Consider the following 23,074-nt stretch of genomic DNA (forward strand, 5'->3'; position numbering starts at 1 on the left):
TGTGCCCTCCATGGGTTTGGTCAAGTGTCTGATTAACTACATGCACCCATCATTATAGCATCACACAGAGTATTTTCAACACATAAAAATCCTCTGTGCTTCACATACTCAACCCTTCTTCCACACAACCCCCAGCAACCACTGATGTTTTTATTGTCTCCATAGTTTTGTCTTTTCAGTAACGTCATCTAGCTGTAGTCACACTGTGTGGAGCCCTTTCAGGTCATCTTCTTTCACTCGGTGATTTAAGCTTCCTCCATGTTTTTTCATGACTTAATAGCTCATTTCTTTTTAGTACTGAATAAAATATTCCCTTGTCTGGACTAGCACAGTTTGTCCATTCACCTCCTGAAGAATATCTCGATCACTTCCAAGCTGGCAATTATAAATAAAGCTGCTGTAAACATTTTTGTGCAGCTTTTACATGGTCGTAAGTTTTTACTCTTCTGAGTAAATAGCCAAAAGTATGATCATTTTTTAAGTATGTTGGGTTTTGTAAGAAACTGCTAAACTGTCTTCCAAGGTGGCTGTACCATTTTTGCATTCCCGCCAGCGATGAATGAAATTTCCTTTCACTTCACATCCTCACCAGCATCTGGCCTTGCCATGTTGCAGATTTAAGTGATTCTAATATGTAGTGCTGTCTGAAGTTTTAATTTGCATTTCCATGATGACATCTGACATTAAACATCTTTCTATATCTTTATTTGCCATCTATACAGGGTGTCCATAAAGTTCGTGTGCAATTTAAAACAGTTTATTCCATATGAACTTAATGGACACTCTGTTTATCTGCTTTGGGGAGGCATCTGTTAAGACCTTTGGCCAATTTTTTAATCTTGTTTGTTTCTTATTATTGAATATTAGGAGTTCTTTTTATATAGTGGAGAACAGTCTTATATATGAGCTGGACCTTTGCCAAATATTTCCTCTCAGTCTGTTTTCACATTCTCTTGACAGATTTGATAGATTTTGTTTGTAAAAATTTCCATTCATACTCCTTTTCTGAAGGATTCCTAGTGATGGGTAGAAAATGTCACACATTTTTATACTATTTCTATGTTGAAAAGTCAAAAACGGCTAGAAAAAAATAAGAGATGATACATGTAATAGAGGTTTTAGAAGTGTTGATTTCTGCGTACTTCTCCCACTTGTCTGCCTGTAGCTACTTCTCCTTTTTAGGGAAAAAAGGACATATTATGATTATCATGTGTCTGCAGCAACCTTGGAATCTAAGTCTAGGCTGAATCATTCCCAGAACTGATGAAGTGAAGAATGACTGAGAGGTGTGTGGATAGATTTATGAATATACATGAACACAATCCTCAAGTGATTTTTTTCCTATGCCAACGTCAAATTGGTCCTTCCCTCTCCCCTGCCTTTGGGCCAATTTATTTAATGGAATGCATAGAACTTACAGCTAATTTAAAATGAAAAAAAAAGTAAGCATAAATTAGGCATTTTAAGCTAGCCACCTAAAAATTGATTCCCTTTCTTGATATCCAGGCACCCTATATCTATTATATTAGTGGTTAATACAGACGCTTCAATTTATTATTCTTCTATCAAATTTTGAACTGTAGACAAGGGTCAATCTGTGCTAATTAGTGCCACAATGAAAATAGAATTGCATTCTAGTTCTGATGGATAGTATGAGCAAAAAGTTCTTACCAGGGATGATCTGAGCATTCCTGAGTTCTCATAATCCAGTGGGTTAAATTTAATTGTGGCCCTATTGACATAAAGGGCAGCCAATGATAACCTATTCAGAGGATAGATTGTTATGTCTGGTCTTGTTGAAGTAGTACTGTGTATATTTATCCTCCTGACAATACATATTCATGTTATTTTGTTCTAAGTCAATAGCAATGTGAATTTCTGAAATTTTGCAAATAAAATTTCCAAAAAATGCTATCCTTTAAAAGATAACTAATGAAGTATAAGCATAAACTGTAGACTTTGTGAAACTGAACATAAAAGTGGAACTTGCCTGTATGCAGCATCTAAGGCGATTTCCGTTCCTCTTAGACCAGGAGAGCTTTCAGGTGGTACAACATCACAGCCTTTGCCTTGTTGACTTCAGAATAGAAGCACTTCTGTCATCATTGAGGTCTAAAGACACAGCAAGGGTGCCTAATGATTGCAAACAGTTATACTATAATGGTAAAATATTTTCTCAAGTAAGTTATGTAATAACTTACCTGCAAGTACCCAAGGCTTGGCACGAAGAGAAAAAAATAGTAACATAAGCATCCTTGAGAGTAATGTTGGTAATTTGGGCTTCATTTCTTAAATTCCCTGAGAAAAAGCAGCTTACTTCTTAGTTTTCCTTTTATTCAGCTTTCCCTTGTAGATCAGCCCAGGAATAAATAAAAGACTCTTACCTTGGGAGACCATTAACATACAATGTTAGTGCATTATAGTGGAAATTATGTAATCCTGGCAAGATTTTAATACTCAAAAGTTATTTTCCATCCATTAAATGAGAGGAAAGCTCTAGTATTCTTTTTCTTTTTGTTGTTAAATTTAATCCTTTTGTCCTTTAATTTGTATTATTTGAAACTATTACAATTTCCAATAAAATAATGAAGCCTTGTTATTCTTTCCAAATAGAAATATTTTCTTACATCAGAAGGTACATCAACAGAAAAAATAAGCCTATGGAAAAAATGCATCAAGATTGGCAAAATACTGATAATTGTTGAAGTTCAGTGATGATTACATGGATTTCCTTACACTGTTCTTTTATTTTGAGTATATGTGAACATATTCATTTACATAAAAATAATACATAGTAAATACTATATGTGTGAACTCTTTTTCTCAGTTCCAAAACAGAAAGTCTTCAAATTCTTGCTCTAGAATTGAAGAATGGAATGTGGTAGGCTGAGCCAACAGTGCAGGCTCTGTGTAGTGTTGTAGGCAGAACAGCTCCCTCCTCCCCCGGAGATATCTACACCCTAAGCCTTGGCACCAATAAATACATAAATATCTTACCTTAAGTGGCAAAAGGGATCTTGCAGATATTATTAAGGGTAAGAGGCTTTAAAATCAGAAGAGTAGCTTGGATTACCCAGATGGTCCCAATTTAATCACAGAAGTCCTTAAAAGCAGAGAACTTTCTCCAGCTAAAGGCAGAAAAACAGCTGCAGAAGTCGTCACAGAGATTCAAAGTGTGAGAAGCACTCAACACACAGTAGCTGGCTGGAAGATGGAGGGGGCAACATGGTGAGGAACTCCAGCTTCCTCAAGGAGCTGTTCACAGATCAGGGGGAAGATGGGGATTGACAAACTTGAAGGGGCAAGTTTGTGGCAGTTTGTACTTATTCAGACGTGGTCTCTGATGGGAGAGAGGCAAAAGCAAGTTATGTGTGGCTTACTGTGACCTTTCAGTGATGCTAATATGGAGGGAATTTGGCTCACATCTTTCTATAATGAAATGCCGTAACATTTGCCCAATAATAATAACTAACCGTTACTGTGTACCTGGCATGATTCCAAGTATTTTGTATATGTTACATAATATGTCTGACTTGTGTTATTACTAGACACGTTATTACTATTCCACTGTACATAAAGAGAAGCAGACACACCTTAGAGGTTTAAATAAATCGCCAGAAGTCAGGAGGTGGGAAGGGCAGAACAGGAATGCAAACTCAGGCGCGCGCTCTGTCTCCAGAGGACTTGCTCCTGAAATCATGCTCCAGGTCTGGGGCATTTCCTCATGTTCACACCTGTCCTGGGCTAAATAAAAACCAAGAAAGACAAGGGAGCTGGAAAACCATTTCTAAGTAAGGGGACGAGGAAGGTCAGAGATCATCATCTGAACAGCACAGGTTAAGTTCTTTATTTCTCCTCCTTTGGAAGACCATGGAGCTGTTAGAGGCTTTCATCATCATGTGAGGGAGGCTGGTGGGGGAAGGGGTAATTTAGAGGGATGTCCGGACTGTCCTTCAGCTACCCCTTGCTCTGCTTATCTCTTACTAGTAACTGTTGCCTAGTGGACTTTAAGAATGACCCTGAAACTGGGAGTTCCCGTTTCAGCCAAGTATAAATACCAATCACCTTTACAGTAGAAAAATCATGTATTTCTTCCTATCAAAGATGTTGAAGCAGTCATAGAACAGTGGTCAAAACTGGTCTATTTGTTATACCTGGAAAGTGCAGGAGATGGTCTTTGCTATACCCTTGAGATTAGGAAAAATCATTTTGAAGCTCATATCAATGGTGACATCTCTGATAGTCATGTCCATATCATTGGTATTTATCATAAAAATCATTCCATATGATAATATTATTCATCATAAGAATTCTGAGATTGCTTACTCAACGTATTCAAGTGAACTGAATGGGAAAAGTCATGTACTTTATGTTTCTAAAGAGACTATCATTATATATATTTTGCAGATGGTACCCATGTATTAGCATTTATTTTTTTTTTTGGTCTTGTTTTAATTTTATTTTCAATTTTAAAATTACTTCCTAGGAACCAGAACCTTCCAAGCTTTTATTTGGTCCCTTGGTATATTTCCATTCTATATGGATTCTCTTAATATTTATAATTTATTTGCAAACAGAAGACCAAATGCGACTGTTTTCCAACCACATACTTATCTATTTAGATAGTTGTTACCATAGTATTCAAAAGCAGTCTGAGAGTAATGTGGCATGACTAAAAACAAAGAAGAGAAGAGGTCAGATCTCACCAATACCCAGCACGAGCCTCCTTTTCATTGCAGGTCACATGGAGTAACAACACAGTTTTTCTTAATATTCAAAGTCAACTCAACCTCATTCCACCTCTAACTGTGTATCATGAACACAGTTTTTTTTGTTTGTTTGTTTTGTTTTTCCCTCAGAAAACGATTTCCAGGCTATAGAAAGAAAGGTCAAATTCAGTCTGCTAGAGCTTTAGAATTATCAAGGAAGGTGAATAACACAATATAAACAAAATTACTTGTGTTTGTAAGCTCACTATAAGGGATCAGAAATTCTTCTATTGATATGATAGCTATCTTACATATATTATTATATGAGTAGGGTGCCGGCCCCATATGCCGAGGGTGGTGGGTTCAAACCCAGCCCCGGCCAAACTGCAACAAAAAAATAGCCGGGCGTTGGGGCAGGTGCCTGTAGTCCCAGCTGCTCGGGAGGCTGAGGCAAGAGAATCGTGTAAGCCCAAGAGTTAGAGGTTGTTGTGAGCTGTGTGACGCCATGGCACTCTACCTGAGGGCGGTACAGTGAAACTCTGTCTCTACAAAAAAAAAAAAAAAAAAAAAAGAATTGTAAAGGAAACTATCAGGGCTTCAAATAGATTTTGAAGAGGTAATTTTAAACGATCAAGTTGGGTATGGTGCCTCACACCTGCAATCCCAGCACTTTGGGAGGCTGAGGTGGGAGGATTGCTTGAGGCCAGGAGTTTGAGACCAGGTTGGGCAACATAATGAGACCTTTTCAATAAAAAAACAAAAATAAAAATAAAAGGGCTCTCTCTGGGCAGCCAATTTGGACATAACTTCTTTTTTTATTTTATTAAATCATAGCTATATACATTGATATGATCATGGGGCATCATACACTAGTTTCATAGACCGTTTGACACATTTTTATCACCATGGTTAACATAGCCTTCCTGGCTGTCTTCTGGCAGTGGTGCAGCCAGGTATTAGCATATTTAAAATAAAGTCATTTAGATCTTAGGGGATATTATTCACTTAAAGAATCCCATCTTTTAAATTTTGTAAACTTGTGTTGCACATTTATTATGTACCAGGCACTAGACTTACATTGACTAGGAATACAACTGATTAAATACAGGTCTTTAGAAGCTTGTCATTTTGTAGATCAGGAAAATAAGGTTTACCAATATCCAAATGTAAGTATTATGAAGAAAGATCACACCGAAGACTAAGAGTAGAGAAGCATTCGAGTCAAACTGCAAGAGTCAATGGAAGCTGCCTGATAGGTAAATCCTCATACCAGACAAATGGTCTGCTTCAGGCTGAGGGAACAGTAGGCATGAAAGCATGAAAAAGAGAGAGGGTCTTGTTATGAATGTGATTCAGGATGACAACAGAAAGGCTGAATATGTGAGAGAAGCTGGCAACTTACTTGAGTGAGAGAAGGAGCTGATGGTGAAGGTTTCATGTGCCTTGCTAAGGGGAGGCCCCTTATGCTGAAGTTGGGGAAGATTCACTTGTGGGCTTGAAGCAAGATAGAAGATCAGAACCACCTTTGATTCCATTGTGTGATCATCACAATAGAAGCCCTGTGAAGAATGGATTGGAGGAAAGCAAGACCTAAGATAAGGAGATCAGTTGAAGTGCTGTGGCAGATCCCTAGCAAAGAGGTAAGGCAGGAAGGGCGAGGATGAAGATAAGAGATAGTGTGAGGGAGATTCAGGAGGCAGATGCTGAGGTTTAGAGACTAGTTGGTTATTGGAAGTGAGGAAGATGTAAACATTCAGGATCACTGCCCGGTTTCTGTCCCAGGTGGTTCACCATTCACCAAGCGATAAAACACCAAAAGAGTAAGTTTGAATGGGAGAGACAGGGATTTAATTGTTGGATATCTTTCATTTAAATGGATATACCCAAAAGAAATCGGATATAAGATACTGCAGTTCAGGAGAGCTTATCATATTGATTTTGGTATTACTTTAACAGGTATTTTTATAATCATCTGTTCTCTACAAGATGACTTTTTAATATCTACCAAGGAATTGTTCTATTTTCCTTTTCTGAATCATTAGGTAATTTTGATTTCCAGGTCCATTAAATGGAGCACAACCATAAGAGACTCCAAGTGGAAAATGGATGAGATGGAGTGCTTTTCCCTTAGCCTTGGCAAACTGACAGAAATGAGGGTCAACAAAGCCATTTCTGCAGTACTGTACTCTGAGAAAGCCACCTACAGCCCCACCCATCCTGCAGTGCAGTGGGATCGGCTCCCTTCTGCTTTGCATGCCATTTAGAAAATAGATCTTGGGTTCACCACTTTTGAATTTATTTCCCTAGTCAATATGAGCTAAATCATTTAGTTCTTTGATAGAAAAGTAGGCAGAGGTCCTTATTAAGCCTAAAAACATGCTCCTAAAAACATGTTGAAAAGATAATTCTCCTCCTTCCCACCTCTCATATGTTTGAGTAGAATAACCCTAAAGGTAGAAGATGGAAAAAAGAAGGGGAAAATGTGACAACTTTAATTTATCACAACTATGTACAATATACGGAATAAATTCTCAACTCCAGATTTATATCGAAGCAGCACAATTAAGATGAGACGATATAAGTAATCATATATCAATATTCAAGAATATCATTTAACACAAATACAAAAATATAAACCAGAATGCACATATAAATAAAAAATCAGAAATAATTATTTTCTTAATAAAATATTGTTACTTTTATAAAGGCCTTTGCTTCTGGTGACTAGTTTCCATTAATCAATGGAAATAAATTTTTCTAGGCATCTTGGGTCAGGAAAGTTTTTGTCTTGTTCTCTGAATGATGATATTTCCTCCCAGGCTTTGAAACAATTTTTATTCACCCTATGGATATGTCATCAATCTGTTATGTGTGAATGGACACTATTTTTTCCTTTACTTGGCCAAATGTTTCATTTCCTGAAAATGAAATTACTTAAATGCAACAAACAGATGGCCAGAGAGTCCTGTAGTAGCTTGCTCTGCTATGAAATTTATCTGATTTTCTGAGGGAAGTCTGAGAAGTTAGCAAAAATTCTTTTTGCACATACTATGCCATAGTTGATGTTGTGGTCTTCTAGCTATTTTTTAAATTAATTCTGTTACTTTGGACAGGAGGAGGAAAAGGTTAAAACACTATTTCATATTTTATATGAAAAATTAAAGTTTCATAAAATGAGAAGTCACATGGACCATCTTGGTTGAAACTAATCTTAAAGTTGTTCTTAAGGTATTAAAAATGATCAGATAAATTATACATGAAAATAGAAGAATAGTAGGCTGAACTTTCTTTTATTTCCATTCCTTAAATGTATTCTCTAGGCTAAAGATCTGCTTCTCATCAGGATAGTGCAGGGAGTTTGGATAAATAAGGCACGATTCTCTATATTCTGTTTTATTATCTTTTGTTGTTGTTAAATGTAAAAACAAGTTTGGTCATTTGGTTCAATGCAAAAAAAATTACAGCTCATGAGTAAGCATCTATGATGGCCTTGTCTCAACCACACAAGATTTATCAGTAGTCACTCAATGTAGGAAAATCATAAAGCATAAATATTTCATTAAAAAACAAGGGTCAAGTACAAAGAATGTATCAGTTTAAACTTTCCAAAACATTTTTTTATAATTTGTGTATACTTGGCCTTGAGTCTGATGCTTTTATTGAGTATGTATTTTTTTTAAATCCACATACCCAACACTACTCAGAGTCCTTTATTGTGAAATATCAAAATTTTCCCTTAGCCTTGTCATAAAGATGCTGTTAGAGGACATTTGTAGAGTCCTTCAGAACTTTCCATAAACGTGGCACAAAACAGTTGACATTGAAAGTTCTTATTAATCTGTCCCATACTTTTGGCCTAGGACATTCTGGAAATGCACCAATTAGATAAACAAATATTAAAGTTCTGCCCTTTGTATAGGCCTCCTCAAGATCTGTTGTGGAGATGGGGAAAAAGGACAAAGGAATATATTGAGTGAAGGACTTCCGTGACTCTAAGAACTCATGAACTTAGTGGACTACAGGTAGAGGCACAAGAGGATTGACACTGCATATACTCATATTCAGATAATTTAGGTAGGAGAGCTTTCCTATCATCTGCTAATTCTCCCCTCTCCTCTAACCTGCGAGGCCTAAGATGAGGTCAGCAGAAGCAGTAGGCTAACACTACCCTCGTCTTCCCCTTCCTTCCCCTGGCTCCCAAGGTCATCCTCCTTTAACCTTTATCTCTCCTTCACACTAATTTTCCCTCTGCCTACACACACGGGATCTCTGTCCTTGCTGTCTGCTTCAATTGGTCTGTTCCTTTCCAATTCCTTGTTTCTGCTGCCCACCCAGCCAGCCAGACCTTGGCCATTCAAGGAAGCCAAACTTCCCAGAGTACTGTGTTAGTGATTAAAATTAGATCAAATAGAAAAAAAGAATCTGTTAAGGTGTTCAGGGAGAAAGGAGTACTTAGCACATCTCCTAGTAGACTTGTCTCGGGAGGACCACAACCCCAGCAGGACTCTCTCAACCCATAAAGCTTCTACTATGATTGATTTGAAAAAGGACAACTGACACCTTTGGACACCCAGAGGTCAGTGTCATGTCCAGTCAGTGTGACTGCCCAATCAGGTAAGGGATAGAGATTTTTTTTTTTTTTTTTGTAGAGACAGAGTCTCACTTTATGGCCCTCGGTAGAGTGCCGTGGCCTCACACAGCTCACAGCAACCTCCAACTCTTGGGCTTAAGCGATTCTCTTGCCTCAGCCTCCTGAGTAGCTGGGACTACAGGCGGCCGCCACAACGCCCGGCTATTTTTTGGTTGCAGTTTGGCCGGGGCCGGGTTTGAACCTGCCACCCTCGGTATATGGGGCCGGCGCCCTACCGACTGAGCCACAGGCGCCGCCCGGGATAGAGATTTTTTAAAGAAGAAAATCAGATAGTCTAGGGTGCAGGATCTTACATGAACAATGCTATCACTTAACATTTCACGGCACATGTCAAAACAGGTATGTGCAGTCATGTGAGTCTGCCACCTGAGGGTCTGGAACTTCCATAATATTCAAAGCCATCTGGCTCCCTGGTCTTACTTGCAGGTAGTCATAACAAGTAGTAGTAGGGTGAGCTGTGTCGACTCCACTGTCTCCTTGTGTGCTTCAGATGTGAGCAAGAGAGAACAACCCTGGAGTGTGTGTGACGTAGCCAGGCTTGACCAATTAACAGTGCAAGAAAAATGACTGGTCGCCTAGAGGTGCAAAGCTATTGGGTGGATATGCAGGTGTCTGCTCAGAGCCCCTTCATAAAATCGCTACTCCATGACCACATAACACTGCATGACTGGGTCCCCATCATCAGAATGAAGGAGACCCATCAGAGGTCAGAATCAGAGACGCAAATGGCCAAACAGTGAACAGACACCAGAAGACATGGTTATCACGAGAGCTACTGCCAAAAGTAGCGTGGTTGTCTATCTGGGTGACTCCAGGTTTTCTGTGCAGAGGACAACTACGAAAAATTAAATCCAACAGCCCCTTCTGCTGCTTACCACCCAGCATCGGCGTGAAGTTGCTGAAGAGTGGGCCTTTTATGGTTTTCAAACTCAACATACCAACAGTTTTATTGCTCACTGAGATTTCTAAAAAAATTTTTTAAAAGAACATTTTTGTCCTTCCTTTTTTAGTTTAGATCATTTTTGTTCATTATAGCTTTTTTTTCCTATTTCTCATTGCAATATAACTGGAATGTATAATTCCTTTTCTAATGTTAGGGGGGTTTTGTTGTATAGAAAGGGAAAAAAGGTCAAATGAACACAGGCTTTTGTTAATGACTTAGAACAACACTCAGATTTAAGGCTTATTATGAGGGGCTATCTGATGCTAAGAGTGATTTTAGTTGACATTTGTGACAATTAACATGTCAAGCAAAATGCAGTAATGCTGACCATTACTAGGCATTACTTCATTGTAGAAATACAGTTGCATCTTGATATCCATGGGGGATTGGCATCTCAGGCTTTCCTACCTTGAAAATACAGTACTGTTATTTTCCATTCTCATTTGGTTGCAGAAGCCAATTCTAAGGGCCAACTGTATTTACTGAAAAAAATCTGCATATAAGCGAACCCTCTCAGTTCAAGCACGTGTTGTTCACAGGTCAGCTATATTTATTGAGTGCTTAAGAGTCATACAGGATGACCACATATCGTGGTGTCCTGGACAAGGGGCCCAGTGATTCTTTTTTGCTGTTTTCCCTTACTATAAGAGCTTCTGAACGAACTACTGCAGCCTCCAGTAGCAGAGTAGTTGTAAAAGGTTTTGACTAAGATGCTTCTTCGATGCAGTCAGCTGCACTACAGGTATGACTTTCATCTTTACCACATTAAGTTTCTACCAACTGTGTAGAAATAGCCTAGTATGCTTATTTAGGGTAGTATGTTTCTGAGTGGGGACAATCCTAAGAAATTACAGATTCCACAATATGGTAATCTAATCAAGAACTGATTATCAATTCACTGTGCTGGAACTTGGATTTTTAGTATAGAAATCATTTTATTATGCATGGAAAGTAAAGAGGTATTTCTTAGAGACATGAAGGTTTCAGAAATATAAGGCAACACTTGTGGAACATAAAGGTGTTAAAAACCTTAAATGTGACTTTAAGCTTTAAGCTTGCACAGTTTGTATAATCAGTGAGCTTGCCAAACAGTATGAAAAAACTCATTTTCTTCAAGTGCTTTATTTATCTTTAATAGAACCTTCATCACCCTGGTGTTGTAAATTTGGAGTGTATGTTTGAGACGCCTGAAAGAGTGTTTGTTGTTATGGAAAAACTCCATGGAGACATGCTGGAGATGATCTTGTCAAGTGAAAAGGGCAGGTTGCCAGAGCACATAACGAAGTTTTTAATTACTCAGGTAAGAAATCAATTAGAGACAGAAAAGAGATAATATTTAATATCAAATGTTGTCACTGTTTAACTACACCTTCCTAGCCTTGTTGTTGAGTCTTTGCTTCCAGTCTAAACTATACTAGAAAAGGTTGCAGTACCTTACTATATTTTGGGATTTGCATCTAGGTTATTCGGAGTCCAGTATACCAACTAATAACTGGTGTGCAGACCCATGTAGTAAAACTATCCACAAGATTTTAAAAGTTACATTAGTTTAGTCCTAGGTCTCTGAAAATATTTAGGAATGGGTGTCTGTGTTTGACATTGTGGGTCTCTTATCTGCACCTGTCTTGGTTCCTTCATGAAAACCATAATACGCCACTTTTACCATTGAAGTTTCCTTAGAAACCTGCTATGTTCATCTAGCTCATTTCAGTGTCCTCAACATAAACCACTTGACTGCCGCTTGTGGGTTTTCTCTGGGCCTTTTACATGTATTTCCTGGTAGAAAAGATTTTGAAATACACTCATAGACTGATGTGAAATTATTTTGGTGATTTTATCCTTTATAGATACTTGTGGCTTTGCGGCATCTTCATTTTAAAAATATCGTTCACTGTGACCTCAAACCTGAAAATGTGTTGCTAGCATCAGCTGATCCTTTTCCTCAGGCAAGTATAAAACCTCTCTGGGCAGAAAGCCAGCCGACAGCATCACTGGTTCCTGCGCAGCATCCTGTCACCTCCCCTTCTTGCCTTTAAACTTTGATTTGTTTCAAGGTTTCCCTACTTGTCTGTATCTGTTTATTGCCGTCTTAACGTTTTCAGGGCTGAGGCTTTGTCACTCTGGCTTCTCTCTCCAGCTGACTTTAACCACAACAAGGTGCCTTCTCACTCTGCTTTTTGGCATCTTTAAACCTGGCAGCACTGGCCTGAGAGGAACAACACTTAGGAGTTTCTGAGTTGCTGCCCGCTCTTTAGTGTTGGTGAAGACATTAAACTTCACTATTGTTTTCAAAGACAAGGGCAAAACCTTTCCTCCTTTTCTCAACTGAGAGGGTGAAAAACAACCAGCTCTCTCCCCAGGGACATTTGAAGGGACCTGACCAAGTTGGCTGCCCTGCCACCTTCAGGTCCTGCCTATGAGCCAGTGCAGAGCTGACTTTGAGGATTACTGTGGATGACATAACACATCTCCCAACTTATCCTTCATTACTCTTCCCCGATTTGCATAATGTTTTCCTGCCTCATAAACAGTATTACCTACTTCTGAGTACACCAATTTTTACATCTGTCTCTTGATTTGGGGGTTGGAGGAAAAAAGAGTGTTTAGGTGATATTTTTATGAATGAAAACATACTTTTTTATCAGTCCATAAACCATTGTCTTCAAGTACATAAAACAGAGAATAGTGGGCGGCACCTGTGGCTCAAAGGAGTGGACGCCAGCAGAGGTGGCGGGTTCAAACCGTCTCGGGCTAAAAAAAAAAAAAGTATTAAAACAGAGAATAGCTATTATTTCTACCATGAAGAGAATAGCTATTATTTCGACCATGAGAAATCCGTATTATTTTATGTAAAGTATTAGGATTGTGGCAGGCTACCTGCACTAACACACAGTTGTGAACTCACTATTTCTACAAATCCTTTTGTCAACAGGTGAAACTTTGTGATTTTGGTTTTGCCCGGATCATTGGTGAGAAGTCTTTCCGGAGGTCGGTGGTGGGCACCCCCGCTTACCTGGCTCCTGAGGTTCTAAGGAACAAGGGCTACAATCGTTCTCTGGACATGTGGTCTGTGGGGGTCATCATCTACGTAAGCCTCAGTGGCACATTCCCATTTAACGAAGATGAAGACATTCACGACCAAATCCAGAACGCAGCTTTCATGTATCCACCCAATCCCTGGAAGGAAATCTCTCATGAAGGTAACATTTTTCATTCAAAAATAATGGTTCAGTCCTTAAGTGCTGTGCTGTTAATTTAATTGTGAATCTTTAAGTTGATAACCGCATATTGTAAAGTGCCCACCCAAGTGGAGGCACCAAGTCACACATTGATTGGGTTGGGTCATATACACAGAAATGAGAAAATCGGGAAAACATATTAAGAGGTAAATGAAACAACCAGGAAGAAGTTGTTCATATTTTGATATATCCTTAGAACTTATAAATATTTATAATGAATCTTTAGTCAGGGCTTATTTATCATGTGCCGGGTTCTGTGTTAAACACTTTCCAACTATTATCAACATGAGAACTTTACCACGTTGATATTTTAATTATCCTGTTACATATATTAGTATGCCAAGTTCTTTGTCTATTGATTTCCTTCCTGTGACATTACAGTATGTATACTGTTTTATTTGGCCATTTCCCTGGATTTTTCATGTTGTTTCTATTTGCTCAGTATTAGAACATCCTTATGTACAATTCCAGTATGTATCTCTGATGAGTCCTTTCAGAGAGATTGCCTTAGCAATATTGCATGGGTTAAAGTTATATTCTTCTTAATAAATATTTCCTTTCTCTTAAAAGAAAAGAAATGGTTTCAAAAGAAATGGCAGGAGCTGAAAGGGGAGAGAAAATGATTCATTCAGTGATTCACAAAGGAGCTCCTCAGGGAACATACTTTGAAGGATATCCAATTCTTATCCAAATCTCATGAGTTTTACTATTATAAGTGTATTTCAAGTGACAAAACCCAAGCGTAAGAAGTCATACCACCAGTCAGAATCAGAGAGCTAGTAAGTGGCAGGGCCAAAGGTCATACTCAGCCTGAGCACACATCCTTTTGACATTAGTCCACTTCTTTTCTTGTTTATAAGTGATACCTACTACTAAGATCATTCTGTTCATATTTTCACTACTTAAAAAGGCTAATCCATTTAGTCTTTTTAAGGCTCTCTTATGTAGATAAGGATCTCTTATGTGATACCTGTTATTGCTTTTGTTGGGAAAAGAAATGCATAGAAATGGGAGAAGAGTGTGTATAGAGGCTGTCTGAGGTGAATTCAGTTCTTGCACTACTGTTAGTATTAAGTGGCAGGAGCTATGCATTATCAGGGGTGTAAGTTACCATTAGAAACAACACTTAACATCCTTTAATAAGGTGCAAATCATGGACACATCTTAAAGGAATCTGTGGCGTACAAAAGAACTGTCACATATGCCAAAGGAATAATTAAATATTCGTGATAATTCAATAAAGACAAAAATTGTGCAATTATTTTTCTCTTCCAGGAAACAGAAAAGAAAGAATTATCAAATAACCTTGGGATCAGTACCCTCGTTAGGAAACATTACCTCTAGAACTAGCTATTATGCTTGATATTTCTTATCCACATATACTGTAAAATAACTTGATGATGATACTAGATCACAAATCTGGAGTATCCATGAAGCCACCCAGACAACAGGAATAGGGAATTGGGGAAATCTTCATGCTAGGGCTCGCCACCTGTAGCTCAAGCGGCTAAGGCACCAGCCACATACACCAGAGCTGGTGGGTTTGAATCCAGCCTGGGCCTGCCAAACAACAATGACAACTACAGCCCCCCAAAATAACCTTCATGCTTTAAAATTTTGAGGGGAGTAGTGGAACAAATGAGGCCCCCTCTGTGTTATTATGGAAATTTGCCCTCCTATATGGCTTTAAGTTATTTAGATACAACATATAATCTATTTAGGCCAGAAATAAACAGCTTTAGATTGTGGATCCTTAATTATTACTGGTAATAGAGACCAGAGGCATAGATATTAAAGGCTCAAAAAATAGTTGTTGGGAGATCACAATATTATACGTAATACAAAAGTAGAGGACAGAACATAAATATCCTTTAAGGAACTTGACAGCTGGTTGAGGGGATTGGGAGTTCTATGAAGTGGGAAAAACAATGTATCTCCTTGAGTTGTTAGGTATGAAACCAAGGTCTCCAAGTTCAGAGGAGGGCAAATCGCTGTGGACTTGAATAATTAGAATTATATGTTCAGAGGAGACAGAATTTAGGCCAGTCACCAAAAAATGAGAAGGAAGAGTTATGGCATTTTAGCAAGAGGACATTATACAGGATAATTCAAAAAAACATTTATATTTGAATAGGAAGTATGTATTTTACTTGCCTATAGAAATTCCTAAACAGCCAAAATTTCCTCCCACTCAGACAAAATGGTGCAGAGACCACTCAGGTGGAACAAAGAACCAAACTCTCATTTTTCCAAATGACTGAGAATCAGTTTGCTTCTGATCAACCTGCTTCTCCTCTCAGTATTCCTCCTGTCGTATCTTTTCATTCCAGGCACAGGAATTATATAGTATTTGCTAACTGCAGCTCTGGATGGCAAATGAGTTTTCTAACTGCTGATACGTGAACACAACTTAAACTTGAATGTAGAAAAAAGTTAGTTAAATGATGTTTCAGTGTCAGCTGAGGTATCACAAAAGCAGTTATTGGCCTAGGTTCTATCTCGTTATCTTGCTGAGAACACAGGAGTTCCGTCATTAGAAGTTAGAATGGAGTCGTTACCGAATTATTTTCAGCATGTAGGATCTGACAAATACATAGGCAAAACTAGTTTCTGGTAAGAGGTACTCACAACTGATACAAGATCAGTTTTTAGTTTCAAGCATACTTTATACTACACTAGAAACACTCAGAATCCAGATAGAGGGAAATAAAAATTCTGGGCACTTCCTTGACTCATGAAGTCAAAGAATAGGGTCAAAGGTAAAGCAGTTTGAGGTCCAGTCCTCCTAGCCATCCTAATGAGTCATCACCTACCTTCCTCAGGCTTCAGGTTCTCATCTGTAAAATGTGGTCATGATTCTTGCCTATATGATAAATAAGGTTGTAATAAAGACTGAATGAGATAAATAATGTGAAAGATATCTATAAAGTCAAGGGTGGGGGGAGCCAAAGGTTTGCATTAGGAGGACAGCAGAACACTAAGCTAAGCACTTGCCCTGTCTGGTAACGAGTGTTGATCACATAATTTTAGAAATTCTGTGCATGTTTCTCCAGTGTTCTTTGGACGAGTTGCTTGTTGTGATTTTTTTTTTTCTTGGTGTGAAAAGTCAAAAATAAACATTAGAAAGTCTTTATAACATGCCTGGATGTGTCAGAATGAAACATTCCCTTATCATGTATTTTTCCTGTTAGTACAGATACAGACCCGATACGTGCTGCTTGAGGCTCTGATAAGTAATTTTCTCAGGTTTAGCGTCTTCTGTATGGCTACACTTTGAAATCAAAGGCTTGGACTTGAAATCATTTGTCTCCATTCTTTACACTAAATATCATTTATACCAAAGCATGCTTATTTCTTACACTTGATATTAAGGAACATTTAGAAATACTGTCTGCTCATTAATTATTCTTGTTAGGATAAATATAACCTAGCTCCAAGGTAGATGCTTTCTCCCTATTTTACAGCATGTTGGTTATGCTTGTGATGGATTCAACCACCCTGTCGCATTAAATACTTTAAGTGATTTCACTAGCATGGAGATAGAGTAACAACACAATTTTTAATAATCTCAAGAAGAGATTAAGCAGGATCGTATTATAATAACTGAGTCGAGAGCTGCAAACTTTGAATCTTAGAGTGACCTCATCCTACTCATTGTTTTAGGTCTCAGTTTTCTTTTCTGAAATATGTGACACTAATTCCTACCTCACTGGGGTATTGTAAATATTATCTGAGAGTGCGCTGGAAAGGCTTGGCACAGTGATTGGCATAACTATATTAGCTCAAATATGTTGATCATTTTCTGTTTCCCAATTACTTTGCAAAGCTGTCTGTCTATCCTATCTATCTGTATGTATTATTTAGTTTTTATATATGTGTGTACATATATGTATAACTACAATTGTGTATCAGGTTGTATAACTATGTTTACATGTTTAACTATAGTTAATATAGTAATATAAATTATTTTAAAATAAAACTAAAAATATATATTATAAACTGATATATAACAAAATATATATATACACAATATATATAGTTATGCAGTAGAACTCTGTAAGAATGCATGTATACAAATAAGACACTGCAGCCTGAATTGTCCTTCACTTACCAACAGTAATTAGACATGGCGTCACTCTCATCTCCAACTTTATCTTATACTGTTTTAGGCTACGGCACTCAGCATATTCATCCTACTCCCTGTCTCAGTTCTATAGAGGATTAAACATCACACTTACTACGACATTCGCCAATATCATAACTCATCTGAGGAATTACTGAGAACAAGACATTCTCCTGGCAAGCCTGGAGACCGTAACACAGCTCCTTGAAAGGACTTGTGCACCTGTTTTAAAATATTCATTTGAATAGGGACATTTACTTCATCTTATGGAAAGGCAGCTCAGTATCACTTAAATTTTTTTTAGGTGACTGGATAAGATCTATTGTAGTTATAAGCATTATGATTGGGTTTTCATGAGCATGCACGAGATGTCCCTCCGTTAAATTTTGTTGTAATTTTGGCAGGTTACCTGTCTGACATGAAAAAAAAAATGTATGACCAGATAAAACTAAGAAAAATTGACCCTTACTAGGTCAGTTACCAGTATGCCTCTCCTTTCATTGCATTTTTAAAAATAAGAACTAGAGATAGAGCGGATATCTTCCATGCTGGTTTCATGTTGCACAACATAAGGGTGAATCCTAAATACTGCCAGAAACTCATAAAAGTACATGGAAGACTTATTCTCTGCCTTCAGAAGTAGGTGCCAGGGATGGAGAGCTTAGAAATGGGAATGAGAAACTACCTAACGGTCAAATCAGGAATATTTATAAGGTAAGAAACTCCTAATAATTTTACCAAAGAACCTCTTTGATAATGATTTATTTTAAATAACCTGTTACGGACTAGCTGTAGATCTGTAACAGGCATATTTTAACATTTGGCATGCCAACAGTTAACCGGGGAAGCTACTTGAAAATAGATTCCCAAGCCTCTCCCCCATAAACTGCCATCCTGCACTGGGAATGGAAGTCTGTGGCTTACCCTTTCAAACATGTACTTTAGAGGCCAGATCCTCTGAAAGACCTGAAAGCTGAGAGTACTCTAAAATGCTTTAATTAAGTCTGTGATTTTGAAATTTATATGAACAATAAAATTCCTCTCTCCTTCCTAAGGATGCAACATCCTGTTGCGTCTGCATCATCTTCAACAGATACATAATAAGACATGTAATTTGTTCAAAATGTCAAATGTATTTTAATGCCAAGTGCCATTAAAATAGTAAGGATAGGAAAAGAAGCAAATGCATCTTTTGTCAAGAAGAAAGAAGAAAAGATACATAAATTCCATGAAAATACAGCATATTGTATAGTAAAGTTATGTATCATAAAGAAGCAACTAACGTATCTGTTATGATTTTGAACAATGAAAGGAATGTAGGAAAAGAGAACCCCTTTAACACTTAAATTCCCTTTGTCGTGGGCACAGGCTTAGTGATGTAGGTTCCAGATTAAAGGGCATATGGGTCATAACCTAGAGTTCATCAGTTAATAATAATTATATGTAAACTATTCAAAATATTGCTTATTCACTTTAAGTTTTACATAACCTCTCAACCAAACGTGTCTGGTTTAATTGTAATTATACAAAAGAATGTAGGTAATGAAATGCCCATAACCCTGGGAAGAAAGAGAGCAAAAAAACAAGTGAGAGCTTGTAGAGCCCTAACTTCCATGGAGCTTCTGATGGGATTCTGCCCAAGGGAACAGGTGGTGTTATATATGTTTATGATAGCCTTTAATATATAACTTAATCATTAAAAGTAAAAATTTTGAATACATGTCAAATGTATTATCTGTACGTTTCATAGATAGATAGACACATACATACATATCTTCCATATTGTATGTCAGGCACTGTTGTAAGTTACAAAGATGACCGGTCCAACAATTTAGTATCTAAACTGAGAGGAGGGGGGGACAATAAGGTAGAGAAGCCTGAAGCAAAATGATTTGTGATCCTATTTAATGGAAGGGATCACATTTTTTTCAAAGTGGTCCTTCTCAAATTATCTGTGATAAAGGACTGGTTTATTTTTATTTATTTATTTATTTATTTATTTTTTATTGTTGGGGATTCATTGAAGGTACAGTAAGCCAGGTTACACTGATTGCAATTGTTAGGTAAAGTCCCTCTTGCAATCATGTCTTGCCCCCATAAAGTGTGACACACACCAAGGCCCCACCCCCCTCCCTCCGTCCCTCTTTCTTCTTCCCCCCCCATAACCTTAATTGTCATTAATTGTCCTCATATCAAAATTGAGTACATAGGATTCATGCTTCTCCATTCTTGTGATGCTTTACTAAGAATAATGTCTTCCACTTCCATCCAGGTTAATATGAAGGATGTAAAGTCTCCATTTTTTTTAATAGCTGAATAGTATTCCATGGTATACATATACCACAGCTTAAGACTGGTTTATTTTAATCTAAACTTAGGGACCAGTACTTTGTAAAATATGATAAAAATGTGAGATAGCCATAAAAGTTTCCAGAGACTTAGTCTTACTGTATAAACTTATCTATGATAATAAAATCATCCACAAACTGTCATAGATCCATAGACCCTTTGAGTACGCTGGTTTAGAGCTAATGAACCAAGCATGAAAGAGAACTTCCTTTGTTATTTAGAGGCATGGAGGTAATCGGAACAAAGTGTTTAAATAGTTAAAGTAGATATTTTCTGGATAGCAGGTCTTATAATGACCTCAGAGGTTTTAACTTTTCCTTTTGAACTCACCTTACTGATTCAGTGCTTTTATTAGATACATACAAGAACTTTTGTAAATAATAATAATACAAATAAGCAAAAGGGCATGGAGTGAAAGATCCAGGAATAAATGGCATACAACTTTTTGTATAACTATAATTTTTCCATGCATGGTCTAAAAATTGTCTAAGATTTGAAATAAATTATCTAAGATATTTACATATATAGTATCTTCCCTGAACAGCTATAGGGTCATAAGGTTATATGGTTATAGTTCCTTTCCAATCAGGGTGGTGTGACTGCGCAGATAAAGAAAATGTAATCTTCAGTCTCTAAACCTATCATGTCCACACAGAAGAGAATTTTTCAAGTGTGAAAGTCAAATGAATTCTGTTTTCCTGCATTCCTTTATCTGCTCAGCATCATAACACACATCGTAAATGATTCTTTCTGTAGAGGACTTGATTATACAGCGTTTGTTTTCCCTAGAGTTTATTCTTACAGGGAAAAAAGTGATACAGGTAACTGAGTGATATGGATTGTGAGGTTGGTGAAGCAAGATATAATTTGCTTCTGCTCAAGCCCTTTCACCAGGAGAGCGATGACAAACCGCAGTGGTGGATCGGAAAGCATTTGTTAGAGTAACAGTACATTTCCATTATCAAATTGAACTGATGTGTTCAATTAGAGATGCACAGTAAATCTGAGGAAGGTTAGTAATGGGGCATGAAGATCATGAGAGAAACTGCTAGTACTATTTTTTCCTTCTGAATTGTGATATTCCTCCATATGTCATTAGGGAAGTAAGCAGGTAGTAATCAACACAGAGGCAGCCTCAGAAATTGTCTCACAACGAGCTCCCGACCCCTGCGGACAGAAGATCATTTTCTGTGTTCACAGGTGAAGTCTGCAGAAGCACCTATTCCCGAGTCACCTGCTGTGTTGATACTGCTCAGGTTCAGAGTCACATGGTTAGTTGGTATCATCAAGAATTAAAATCAGACAGGAAGCTTTGGCATACTTTACCATCTATGTATGAGGAAATGCCTTTGCATCATTTCTGAAGCTTGTTTTTAGTGCAAAATTATCATACTGTGATGGTATAACCAGTGATGTCAGTTTCTTCCACATGTATGCCCTGACAGCCTCAGTGGTAATATTTATGCCTCTTCTTTTCCCTGATAAGTGCAGCTGTAATTTATTCCAGTTGGTCTCAATCTTCAGCTGTACAGTATAGAATATGTGGTATCTCGAAACATAGAATGGCTAGAATCATACACCAGTAAATTTATCAAAGCATCTAAATTTTATTTTAAAAGGATTTTTTTCTTTGCCATTCAATTTGGTAGATTCAAATAAAATTGGTCACAAATGTGTTTTTTTCCCCCCAGAAATTGGAGATTGGAAAATACAGCCAGTACAAACACAAAGCAAAGCTAAATAAAAGCCTAGCGCCATTACCACATGGTATGTTTTCAAAATCCAACAGTGTTCCAGAACACTAAACACTTACGCTGGAAGCAGCACTTTGCCATGAAAAGGAACCAGCTGTAGGTCCCCTCTTTCACTGCATATTGTTCAAAACAAAAAATAACCCTATTGAAAATAAGCCTTGGGTAGATGAGACCCAGAAATCCAATGGTCTGAGAAACAAAGGAAAGACAATTGTCATTTCAATAATTAAACTGTGTTTGTAACAGTTTATGAGGCTTGCAGATCCAGCAGGCCTGCTGAATATTAATGAATAGATTGATTTGTCGACATATTAACACGGCTGTCAGACATAACAGCATGGAAGAGAGGTGAGGGGGCTAACCAGTAAACGGCTGAAAAAGATGCTGACCGGGTACCAGGAAATTTATTCACAATTGATAAAGTGAACTATGGAAGTTAGAACCTTCACTGGGGTTTAACATTTTAAATAATTTTAAACAATCTCAACTTAAGATTCTGCAAGTAATAGTGTTTAACTTTTTTTAAAAAGAACTTTCATTTTATTAGCTATAAATTTTCCTATTACAAGCCAAAGGCATACCATGATTTGAAAGCTATCTACCAATAGAATGAATTTTTTAACATATATACATATTTCAAACTCCCACATGAGGTTAATACATGTATCTTAAAAACATGTCCCACTAGGAAATGAATCATTTGTTTAGATATCAGTAAAATGTAATTATGAGATTTTTCTCTAACAAATAATAACTTAATGGAAAGAGGCTGCTGAGAAGTTTTAGCAAGAACATTAACAGTGCAAATGCTCAAACAATGGCTGTTTTCCGCCCCAAATGAAATATTTCCTATGTATTCCAGTTATAAAGTTAAAAATCTCACTCGTATGTATATCATAGTTGGATTAAAATATAACATTTAAATATGCATGGAGGTGTCTGAAGAGAGGATAAAAATGCTAAATTAGCTATAAGTTAGCTTGCTTACCTAATAACATATTATTTCAAAATATAGGTTATTAAAAATTTTATCCGACCTATATACTCCTCCACAGTAAAAATCCTCTGAGCAGTTATCCAAAATATTCTTAAATTGTTCTAGTGATGGAAAATGTACAATTTCATGAGGAGCCTAGTTTCTTTTTAATCTAACCCTAACACAATGAGCAAAAATATCTGTGTGTTTATACCCACTGACAAAATACGTCCAATGCCTTTTCAAATAAACGCTCTTCTCAGAGCTTTGAAAGCAACCATTGTGCCTCTGTGGCCTTCTATTCTTCTAGACGCTCAGTTTTTCCTTCAA

General features: G+C 37.4%; 1 protein-coding gene and 1 non-coding gene across 3 annotated transcripts in view; both read left to right on the top strand.

Moving 5' to 3' along the window:
* The window catches only part of PRKD1 (protein kinase D1), a 295,125-nt gene that overhangs the window by 262,005 nt on the left and 10,046 nt on the right, over positions 1-23,074 (top strand). For both annotated transcript variants that reach the window (XM_053595452.1, XM_053595453.1), the window contains 3 exons: positions 11,442-11,603; positions 12,151-12,249; positions 13,236-13,503. In XM_053595452.1, coding sequence (XP_053451427.1) covers positions 11,442-11,603; positions 12,151-12,249; positions 13,236-13,503 — 529 coding nt within the window. The remainder of the gene's footprint in view (positions 1-11,441; positions 11,604-12,150; positions 12,250-13,235; positions 13,504-23,074) is intronic.
* LOC128589542 (small nucleolar RNA U13) lies at positions 17,983-18,084 on the top strand. Its single transcript, XR_008381092.1, has one exon. It is a non-coding gene; the product is annotated as a small nucleolar RNA U13 (small nucleolar RNA).

Source organism: Nycticebus coucang, chromosome 6 (genome assembly GCF_027406575.1).
Source record: "Nycticebus coucang isolate mNycCou1 chromosome 6, mNycCou1.pri, whole genome shotgun sequence".
In the NCBI taxonomy this organism is placed as follows: domain Eukaryota; kingdom Metazoa; phylum Chordata; class Mammalia; order Primates; family Lorisidae; genus Nycticebus; species Nycticebus coucang.